Here is a 10,899-nt window from a genome sequence, read left to right on the forward strand (position 1 = left end):
ATGGATATGGTGTTGAATAGAAAACATAGAACATATTTGATCAGCGATTGCTCTGCTGACTCAAAGAGGCTTCAGTGCCAACACTTCCTTCAACGACTGGAGACTGTCGGTCTAGCTGTATGACTTGGCCACGCCCACATGGTCACATGGTGCTAACTCAACGAGTCAAGGTGTGACACAAAACACACAAGTTCAACCTGCAGATAATCGAAAAAGGAAGTTCATCTTCTCGTATCAAACTGGATTTAACTTGCTGCTCTGCAGGTTCCACACACTCCTCCTGAATGTTTCCTCCAGTGTTTTCTATAGTTTCTGATTTTCTAGATCTATGAGCCTCAGTAACAATCCAGCTGATGAGCCGCTGCAGCGCCGATGATTCCTCATGACAAAACTACCGATTCACACTGAGACTCACCTACGAACAAGAGTTGGAGCGTCCTGAGGGATCATGTTCCTTTGAACTGTTTAAGTCAGTGTCACAGGATTCATGTGCAAGTGATTCTTCTTTCAGGTCCGTCATGACTAAACTACATAGTTAGGTTGAGACCACTAAACTCTGTAGTTAGGTTGAGACTCTGTAGTTAGGTTGAGACCACTAAACTACATAGTTAGGTTGAGACCACTAAACTCTGTAGTTAGGTTGAGACCACTAAACTACATAGTTAGGTTGAGACCACTAAACTCTGTAGTTACGTTGAGACCACTAAACTACATAGTTAGGTTGAGACCACTAAACTCTGTAGTTAGATTGAGACCACTAAACTACATAGTTAGGTAGAGACTAAACTACAGTTAGGTTGAGACCACTAAACTCTGTAGTTAGGTTGAGAACACTAAACTACAGAGTTAGGTTGAGACCACTAAACTCTGTAGTTAGGTTGAGACTAAACTACAGTTAGGTTGAGACAACTAAACTCTGTAGTTAGGTTGAGACCACTAAACTACAGAGTTAGGTTGAGACCACTAAACTCTGTAGTTAGGTTGAGACTAAACTACAGTTAGGTTGAGACCACTAAACTCTGTAGTTAGGTTGAGACCACTAAACTACAGAGTTAGGTTGAGACCACTAAACTACAGAGTTAGATTGAGACCACTAAACTACAGAGTTAGGTTGAGACCACTAAACTACAGAGTTAGATTGAGACCACTAAACTATGTGGTTATGACGGGACACCTACATCAGTGTCCTGGTTAAAGTCCTGCATTTTCTGACCCGTCCACCATCCAGACCTCCTCCCTACGTGGACTTCTGGACTCTTTGGAACTAGAACCAGAGGCCAAATGAAAAGTTCTATTCATGTTCAATCTCTGTTCTGGAGCCGCCAACTGAGTCTTCATCTGGTCTGACTGAGTCACGTGACCGGGTCACATGACAGGACTCTGATGTTTCAAGCCTGGAAGATTGTGTCAACAAACATTAAAGATGTGTTTAATTCAAATGGCAGCTGGTGGTTTTCTCTTTTTATTCATGATCATTTATTTTTCTTCTGAAGTTTAAAATGTCCGAAAACAACTTGTTGTCCTTCTGATCTTTCGTCAGTATATCTAGAAGACAGTTTTAGTATTTCTTCAATACATTTTTGGTATTTCTAGAATAAAGTAATTGCAAGTCACAAGAATAAATAATATTTCTAGAATAAAGTCATAATATTTCTCTAAATATTTCTACTGTATTATATAAATACTTCCACAGTATTATCCAGCTGTAGTAGTTTAGGTAGATGTGTAGTGAACTGACTTCCCAGGTAAAAACATCTTTCTCCTCCTCTCTTCTTCTACCTCCTCCTCTCTTCCTCCTCTCCTCTTCTCCCTCCTCCTCTCTTCCTCCTCTCCTCTTCTCCCTCCTCTCTTCCTCCTCTCCTCTTCTACTCCTCCTCTCTTCCTCCTCTCCTCTTCTACTCCTCCTCTTCTCCCTCCTCCTCTCCTCTTCTACCTCCTCTCTTCCTCCTCTCCTCTTCTACTCCTCCTCTCTTCCTCCTCTCCTCTTCTACTCCTCCTCTTCTCCCTCCTCCTCTCTTCCTCCTCTCCTCTTCTACCTCCTCCTCTCTTCCTCCTCTCCTCTTCTCCCTCCTCCTCTCTTCCTCCTCTCCTCTTCTCCCACCTCCTCTTCTCCTCTCTTCCTCCTCCTCCTCTCCTCTTCTCCCTCCTCCTCTTCTCATCTCCTCCTCTCCTCTTCTACCTCCTCTCTTCCTCCTCTCATCTTCTCCCTCCTCCTCTTCTCCTCCTCCTCTCTTCCTCCTCCTCTCCTCTTCTCCCTCCTCCTCTCCTCCTCCTCTCCTCCTCTCCTCCTGCTCCCACTGCCACTGCAGTCCCAGTGACGATGACGTAACCAATGATGACGATGGCTACTTCCTGATACACCTGGCAGGTGAGCAGCAACAAGATCGCGGAAGAAGGCGCCGCTTGTTCAGTTAGAACTCCGCGGATCGAGGAGAGGCGGAAGCTTCCGGGTTAAACACAAACAAACTCCTCGGTGAGTAAATTAATTATTGATTCAAACTGAAGTTTGGAGTGACGTGACCGTGCCGAGCGCTTCTTTGTTGTCGTCCTGCTGGAAACGTGAAGCTAACGTTACTACAGGTGTTCTAAAGCCTGACATCTTATTGCGAGTTCGTCACCGATATTCATCCCGCAGAGACGCTCCCTGCCAATCCACGGTCAGATCCTCACCGTTTAAAGCCTTCTACTTGATCCAGGTTGGTCAAATGTACCAGCGTGGCACAAACCAAGTCCCCACGTATTTAAGGGGTCTTCGTCTTAGTTCGGCTTAAAATAGTTCATTATTATTATTAATATTATCATTATTGTCATTGGGTTCTATTGTTCAGTCTCACAATGCTATTGGATCATACATTTGTTTATAAGTCCCGCTTTATGGCCATGAACTCACACAACCTCTCAACAACATCTCTCTGTTTCATTGGACTGGATTCATCAGATTCAAGTAAGTAAAATGTCTTTTAGTGTATAGTAAGCAATCAACCTTGCAAATGAACCCTTAGTTGTTCTGAATTGTTGTTCAGACAACGTGAGCACAAATTTGTATTTGTGCTCACGTTGTCTGAACAACGAATTCTGCTCCCATCTAAGCCCAATTTTGCAATATTATTATTTATTATTATTATTCTCTAAAATCATACATAAACATTTTTTTTTAACTATTTAATTTCTGCATAAAAAGGCCTCCTACAACAACATCTGAAAGGTAAGATAACTTTTTTTTAGGTTTTTCTATATCTGGGTCTTACAGGGTTAAGAGTCCATCCATCCATTGTCTACCGCTTATCCTGTATTCAGGGTCGCGGGGGGGCTGGGGCCCACCACCCTGGACAGGTCGCCAGTCTATCACAGGGCCAACATGTAGAGACAAACAACCATTCACACTCACATTCACACCTACGGGCAATTTAGAGTCACCAATGAACCTATCCCCATCCTGCATGTCTTTGGACTGTGGGAGGAAGCCGGAGAACCCGGAGAGAACCCACACTTACACGGGGAGAACATGCAAACTCCACACAGAAGGACCACGGGCCCGGGAATCGAACCCGTGACCCTCTCGACCCCGTGCTACCCGCTACACCACCGTGCAGCCCTCTCTTAAGAGTCGAAGATTCATTTTCTACAACTAAACATTTTGAGCTCCACTGAGATCAGAAAATGAGTTTTGCATTTTTTTAATAATTTCTTGTTTTTATTAATAACTAATACAACATGGAGTTGCCAGTGTTTTACACATGTAGCAGGTTTTCTCAGTGTGACGTCGTGTGTGTTTTAAGGATGAGTGACTCGATGAAGACTCAGCTGGTGAGCGCCATCCAGCTGCAGGAGGTGGAAATGCAGGAGAAACCTGCTGACAAGCAGCAGGGCAGCAAGGAGAATGTCGATGGTGGGTCGGAAATCAATAATCAATGTTGTTCAGAGAATATTCTGATTATGTGATAATAATTATAAACGCCTGCATCATGTTTGATTTCACCTTTCTCTGCAGCATCAAACGAGACGTTCACTGTCGAGGAAGCTGTAGAAACTATCGGCTTTGGTCGCTTTCACATCCTGCTGTTTTTCATCATGGGGAGCACCAATGTAAGTTTATATATATATGTATATATACCATAATAATACTATATTGGTGTGTGGTAGGTCGTGGAGGCGATGGAGATCATGCTGCCGGCGGTGGTTTCTCTTATAATAATAATAATAATAATAATAATAATAATATATTGGTGTGTGGTAGGTCGTGGAGGCGATGGAGATCATGCTGCTGGCGGTGGTGTCCCCGGAGATCCGATGTGAGTGGCGTCTGGACGACTGGCAGGTCGCTCTCGTCTCCACAGTGAGTCTCCATCGATTGATATTTCATCAATCCAGTTAATCAATAACGGCCCGTCAGAATGGATCCCAGTCACCATGGGAAATCCTCAAGTTTCATACCATTGTACTACAGTAGTACAGTACTACGGTAGTACTACTGTAGTACTGTACCACTCTACCAATGTAGTACTGTCCCACTGTACTACTGTACCACTGTAGTACTATACCACTGTACTACTGTAGAACTATACCACTGTACTATTGTACTACTGTAGTACTGTACCACTGTAGTACTGTATTACTGTACTAGTGTAAATCCTCTTGTGTGTCTCAGATGGTCTTCTTTGGGTTTATGCTCTGTGGCGTTGTGGGAGGATACCTCGCTGACCGCTACGGACGCTGGAAGGTCACCAACATGTTCATTCTGTTGTTCACGCTTTGTTAGTGTTGCTTTCATACTCGTGTCATTTCTTTGATTGGTAAAGCTGGTCAGGTGGAGAGGCTTCCACTAAACAGCCTTTTAATAAGACTTATTTGTGGGAAAACAGCGCCCCCGGCCCAGCAGTACCAGTTCAGGTGGAGACTGGTACTGCAGCAGGGAGCAGAGAGGCTTCCACTAAACGGCCTTTAATAAGACTTATTTGTGGGAAAACAGCCCTCCACAGTCCAAATATGGTCACTTCCTTCTCTGGTTGGAAAAAAACAATGTGGCGATGGCAAAGTGCCAAATTTGACGCTTTAAATCATCAGTGGGTGATGTAATGATGACTACGTCCACTTCTTACAGGCTGCTAGCTCTCTACCGCCACCGACCTCCTGACCCTTTTTATCGTCAGGGTATCGTGATGTCATATTGTTTAAGTGTCTATGAGTTGTTGAAAAGTGCTATGAAAAGAAAATGTATACACACACACATCCATTCAGGTGGTGTTTGGGGGTTTTGTGTGGAGCGCCTACTTCTCTCTGCTCACCTCCTTCGCTCCTTCGTACGGTTGGTTCATCTTCTTGCGCAGCATGGTCGGCTGTGGGGTCGCCGGAGTGTCACAGGGGTCAGTCACACACAGACACGCACATTTAAATACATGAACACACACAGATGTACACATCAACAGCCATGATGTTGTTGTGGTGGTTTCAGGTTCGTGTTGAAGACTGAGTTCATCCCAGCCAAGTATCGAGCCATCCTGCTTCCTCTGGCCACCGTGAGTTGTCCTCCTCTTCCTCTACTTTCAGGGAACCGTCATCATCATCACTCCACATTTTAACTTTAGGCACCTTGGGACCAAGATCTCGGTGTTTGGCACCGAGGTCTTGGTCTTTGGTACCGAGGTCTTGGTCTTTGGTACCGAGGTCTTGGTCTTTGGCACCGAGGTCTTGGTCTTTGGTACCAAAATCTTGGTCTTTAGCACTGAGGTCTTGGTCTTTAGCACCGAGGTCTTGGTCTTTGGCACCGAGGTCTTGGTCTTTGGCACCGAGGTCTTGGTCTTTGGTACCGAGATATTGGTCTTTGGTACCGAAATCTTGGTCTTTAGCACCGAGGTCTTGGTCTTTGGCACCTAGGTCTTGGTCTTTGGTACCGAGATCTCGGTCTTTGGCACCTAGGTCTTGGTCTTTGGTACCGAGAGCTGGGTCTTTGGTACCGAAATCTTGGTCTTTAGCACCGAGGTCTTGGTCTTTGGCACCTAGGTCTTGGTCTTTGGTACCGAGATCTCGGTCTTTGGCACCGAGGTCTTGGTCTTTGGTACCGAGAGCTGGGTCTAAGACCAAGTAATCGGGACGTAGTCCTGATTGTTCCCATGCCACCTTGAGGTCAGGGACACTGGTGATGGATGTGAATAATCAAGGACCCAAGCTGAGTCAGAGTCATCAAAATTACACAGAACAGTCATGATATGTATATCATGTTTTTGTACTGCAACAAGGATAGAGCCCTGTGGTACCCCATTTAAAACCACCATCACAAGTGGGTCTGGTATTGAGTCTGCAGATCTGGTTCAGTTTTCAAAGGTTCCAAAGTCATCTTGAAGAGTGAGCCAGTGTTTTGTGGACTACCATAAGCATGCAATCACCACCTGGCTTTATGTGGGTGGGTGGCCCTGAAACATGTGTTAATAAAGTATAATAATAATAATACATTTAATTTAATAGCACCTTTCAGGTCACTCAAGGACACTTTACAAAACAGACTGGGTTAAAATCATACAATTAGTTAAACAAAAGTAGATAAAAAACACAAAATCAACACAATAAAATAGGCAGTGACGGTAAAGGCAGGGAGTTAGAGGGAGTAGGCAGTCCGGAACAGGTGAGTTTTGAGTCTTGTTTTGAAGATGGGGAGAGAGTCACAGTTACGGAGGTCGGGTGGGAGGGTGTTCCAGAGCTGAGGAGCAGAGTGGCTGAAGGCCCTACCCCCCATAGTGCTGAGGCGGGCAGGGGGCACAGAGAGGTGGGTGGAGGAGGAGGATCTGAGGGAACACTCAGGTGTTCAGACTCACCTGAGTCCCTGTGTGATGTCATCAGTGGAGGTCTCCCAGGATGCTCTCTGTCTCAGGTTTTCTGGATGCTGGGCTCCATGCTGATCATCATACTGGGGATGTTGGTAGTTCCCACTTTGGGCTGGAGGTGGATGATCCGGATCTCTGTCACCCCCAGTATCCTCCTCATCTTCCTGTTGAAGGTGAGACATCGTGCTCACCTGTTTGTCTATCGTCATCTGTCTTTCTGTCTGTCCCCACCTGTCTGTCTAACCTCATCTGTCTTTCTGTCCTCACCTGTCTGTCGTGACCATCTTTTTTGTCTGTCCCCACCTGTCTGTCTGTCTCCTGCCTCCCTGTCTGTCTCCTGTCTCTCTCTTTGTCTATGTCTGTCTCCTGCCTCCCTGTCTGTCTCCTGTCTCTCCGTCTGTCTCTGTCTGTCTCCTGTCTCTCTGACTGGCCCTATGTCTGTCTCCTGTCTCTCTGTCTGTCTCCTTGTCTGTCTCCCTGTCTGTCCCTCTGTCTGTCTCCTGTCTCTCTCTTTGTCTATGTCTGTCTCCTGCCTCCCTGTCTGTCTCTCTGTCTGTCTCCTGTCTCTCCGTCTGTCTCTGTCTGTCTCCTGTCTCTCTGACTGGCCCTATGTCTGTCTCCTGTCTCTCTGTCTGTCTCCTTGTCTGTCTCCCTGTCTGTCCCTAGTTTATCCCTGAGTCAGCTCGTTACAACGTGTCGGCAGGAAACATTCCGGCTGCAGTTGAAACTCTGCGGCGGATTGCTAAGATGAACGGAGCATCTCTTCCTCCAGGACGCCTGGTGGACTCGGTGGAGGTTGGCTGACTATAAACACAGTCACTTCTCAATAAAAGGACGACAGAAGGACAGTTTGGTCTGACGTCATCGTCTTGTTTGTGTCTCAGAAACAGAGAGGAAGTTGGAGGATTCTGCTCAATCCGATGTTCAGGAGGACGTCGTTACTTCTGTGGTATTCATGGTAACGTGTCAATTCCTTCTTGTGACTCTGAGTCTTCCACATCAGTCTGTGGAGGACTCGGAGATCCTTACAGCTAAATGAAGACTGAACTAGTTAGCTATGTAGCTAACTAGTTCTCTAGCTAACTACCTAGCTAGCCATGTAGCTAACCAGTTTTCTAGCTATGTAGTTAACTAGATACCTAGCTTACTTCTTAACTAGCCATGTAGCTAACCAGTTCTCTAGCTATGTAGTTAACTAGATACGTAGCTCATTACCTAACTAGCTATGTAGCTAACAAGATAAGTAGTTAACGAAAGTAAAGGTGAAGCATTTTGATAAATCCGGTCTAGACTTCAGCGGACTGGTCTCTGGCTCCTTTGTCCCCCAGGTTTGTGGCCTCCTTTGTGTACTACGGCTCGGTTCTGAGTAGTTCAGAGCTGCTGGAGAAGAACCTGTTGTGTGTGACGGATCCAGATCGAGAGCATCAAGTCAAACATGTCAACGAAGATGGACTGTGTCACTGCATCTCGTTCCAGTTCAGGGACTACCAGACACTGCTCATCAGCTGCCTGGGGGAGGTCGCTCGTAGGTCCTCAGTCTGAACTGTTTAGCCCAGAATCTCACCCACATGCTCTCAGTGTTGTCCTCCTCTGTCCCCCCAGTGATCCCAGTAAATATTTGTCTTCTGAACGTGTTGGGACGGAAGTTGAGCCTGACGATGCTGCAGCTGGTGGCGGCCATTTTGTTCATGATGCTCAACATCTGCACCACCATGTAAGAAGACTCTCTGCTGGGATCGTCCAGTCTCACTGGGTCCAGGTTTATGGGGTCCTCCAGTCTCAGTAGGTTCAGGTTATGGGGTCGTCCAGTCTCAATGGATCCGGCTTTATGTGGTCCTCAAGTCTCACTGGGTCCAGGTTTATGGGGTCCTCCAGTCTCACTGGGTCCAGGTTTATGTGGTCCTCAAGTCTCACTGGGTCCAGGTTTATGGGGTCCTCCAGTCTCACTGGGTCCAGGTTCATGGGGTCCTCCAGTCTCACTGGGTCCAGGTTCATGAGGTCCTCCAGTCTCACTGGATCCAGGTTCATGAGGTCCTCCAGTCTCACTGGGTCCAGATTTATAAAGGTCCTCTGTCCCTGTTCTTCTCTCCAGGTTTGGGTTCACGGTGCTGCTGTTCCTGCTCCGGTCTCTGGTTTCCATGAACTTTAATGTGGTTTATATTTACACAGCTGAGGTATGTTCATACTGGTTTTGTCGATTGTTGATCCGGTCTCAGGTAACGGGTGTTTAGTGATCCGGTCTCAGGTAACAGGTGTGTCTGTCTCAGGTGTACCCTACGGTGGCCCGGTCTTTGGGAATGGGCTTCTGTACGTCGTTCAGCCGTATTGGAGGAATGCTTGCTCCGTTCATCGCTCAGGTGAGTTTCCTGTACCTCAGAGAACCAGTCAGGTGTGTTTCCTGTCCCTCAGAGAACCAGTCAGGTGTGTTTCCTGTCCCTCAGAGAACCAGTCAGGTGTGTTTCCTGTCCCTCAGAAACTGATTAGGTGTGTTTCCTGTCCCTCAGTGAACAGCTCAGGTGTGTTTCCTGTCCCTCAGAGAACCACTCAGGTGTGTTTCCTGTCCCTCAGTGAACAGCTCAGGTGTGTTTCCTGTCCCTCAGAGAACCACTCAGGTGTGTTTCCTGTCCCTCAGAGAACCACTCAGGTGTTTCCTGTCCCTCAGAGAACCACTCAGGTGTGCTTCCTGTCCCTCAGTGAACAGCTCAGGTGTGTTTCCTGTCCCTCAGTGAACCACTCAGGTGTGTTTCCTGTCCCTCAGTGAACCACTCAGGTGTGTTTCCTGTCCCTCAGTGAACAGCTCAGGTGTGTTTCCTGTCCCTCAGAAACCGATTAGGTGTGTTTCCTGTCCCTCAGTGAACCACTCAGGTGTGTTTCCTGTCCCTCAGAGAACCAGTCAGGTGTGTTTCCTGTCCCTCAGAGAACCACTCAGGTGTGTTTCCTGTCCCTCAGAAACCGATTAGGTGTGTTTCCTGTCCCTCAGTGAACAGCTCAGGTGTGTTTCCTGTCCCTCAGAGAACCAGTCAGGTGTGTTTCCTGTCCTCAGAGAACCACTCAGGTGTTTCCTGTCCCTCAGAGAACCACTCAGGTGTGTTTCCTGTCCCTCAGAGAACCACTCAGGTGTGTTTCCTGTCCCTCAGAAACCGATTAGGTGTGTTTCCTGTCCCTCAGTGAACCACTCAGGTGTGTTTCCTGTCCCTCAGTGAACCACTCAGGTGTTTCCTGTCCCTCAGTGAACCACTCAGGTGTGTTTCCTGTCCCTCAGTGAACAGCTCAGGTGTGTTTCCTGTCCCTCAGAAACCGATTAGGTGTGTTTCCTGTCCCTCAGAGAACCACTCAGGTGTGTTTCCTGTCCCTCAGTGAACCACTCAGGTGTGTTTTCAGGTGTTTCCTATGTTTGACCTCGTGTGTACTTCAGGTGTTGATGTCCCAGTCGGTGATTCTGGCGCTCAGCCCGTTCGCCGTGGCCTGTGTGATCTGCGCTCTGGGAACCTTCCTGTTGCCGATAGAAACGAAAGGACGAGCTCTGCTGGTGAGAGACACTTCCTGTTTCACTTTGTGAAAACTTTATTGAATTTGATTTTAACTTTATTCATTAACTTATTTTCAGCAAAGCTCCTGATGACCTCCCCAACAAACTGTTACATTTTTATTATTGTTACATCTGTTTTGTAAAGGTATTAAATATATTACAGACATCAGCTGTTTCTGTGCCTCATTAATTCATGAATGTATTTTTTTATTTGAATTATTAATTAAAAGGTTATGTAGGTCAAAACTCTAAATACTCTAAATTGCATAAATAAAGAGCTTTTTGGGTTTATTGGAATGAGTTTGAACTATTATATATATTTTAATATAATTTCATGTAGAATAAATCGTATTTTATAACAGTGTTGCTGCAGTGAGCAGCATTGAACAGCAGAGGGAGCCGCTGATTCTTTTGTTTACTGAATAAAGTTTTATGTTTCTGAACACATTATGGTAACGATGAGTTCTCTCATTAAAGTGTTTAAAGATGCTCACGGTCACCTGAAGGTGGCGCTGCTGCAGACACCAAGCTGATCTCCTCATTGATCTCGTT

The 10,899-nt window shown here is 46.3% G+C and overlaps 1 protein-coding gene across 4 annotated transcripts; it reads left to right on the plus strand.

Moving 5' to 3' along the window:
- The first annotated feature begins 2,363 nt into the window (after window positions 1-2,363).
- svopl (SVOP-like) lies at window positions 2,364-10,513 on the plus strand. 4 transcript variants are annotated; one of them, XM_084039229.1, is made up of 16 exons: window positions 2,364-2,473; window positions 3,780-3,889; window positions 3,992-4,086; window positions 4,238-4,336; window positions 4,649-4,720; window positions 5,239-5,363; window positions 5,453-5,516; window positions 6,866-6,991; window positions 7,485-7,613; window positions 7,703-7,776; window positions 8,147-8,343; window positions 8,421-8,532; window positions 8,911-8,992; window positions 9,086-9,175; window positions 10,234-10,347; window positions 10,426-10,513. In XM_084039229.1, exons 2-16 carry the CDS (start codon window positions 3,781-3,783, stop codon window positions 10,435-10,437), a joined length of 1,500 nt encoding a protein of 499 aa, XP_083895355.1. In that variant the 5' UTR covers window positions 2,364-2,473; window position 3,780; the 3' UTR covers window positions 10,438-10,513. The 4 variants fall into 4 exon arrangements, 3 of the variants coding, with proteins under 3 accessions (XP_083895355.1, XP_083895357.1, XP_083895356.1); XM_084039230.1 differs by having other exon boundaries at window positions 2,366-2,477; XR_014599183.1 differs by lacking the exons at window positions 8,911-8,992; window positions 9,086-9,175; window positions 10,234-10,347; window positions 10,426-10,513 and adding an exon at window positions 8,808-8,826 and having other exon boundaries at window positions 8,421-8,610.
- The last annotated feature ends 386 nt before the right edge of the window (window positions 10,514-10,899 follow it).

Source organism: Eutrigla gurnardus (genome assembly GCF_963514095.1).
Source record: "Eutrigla gurnardus genome assembly, chromosome: 21".
Taxonomy (NCBI): Eukaryota; Metazoa; Chordata; class Actinopteri; order Perciformes; family Triglidae; genus Eutrigla; species Eutrigla gurnardus.

What these genes read in the sequence shown, in the direction of transcription:
- svopl (XM_084039229.1), top strand. Translation starts at nt 3,781, where the DNA reads ATGAGTGACTCGATGAAGACTCAGCTGGTGAGCGCCATCCAGCTGCAG. An exon ending in GCCTGGTGGACTCGGTGGAG is followed by an intron (nt 7,614 to 7,702) that starts GTTGGCTGACTA and finishes TTTGTGTCTCAG; the next exon opens with AAACAGAGAGGAAGTTGGAG. An exon ending in TTGCTCCGTTCATCGCTCAG is followed by an intron (nt 9,176 to 10,233) that starts GTGAGTTTCCTG and finishes TGTGTACTTCAG; the next exon opens with GTGTTGATGTCCCAGTCGGT.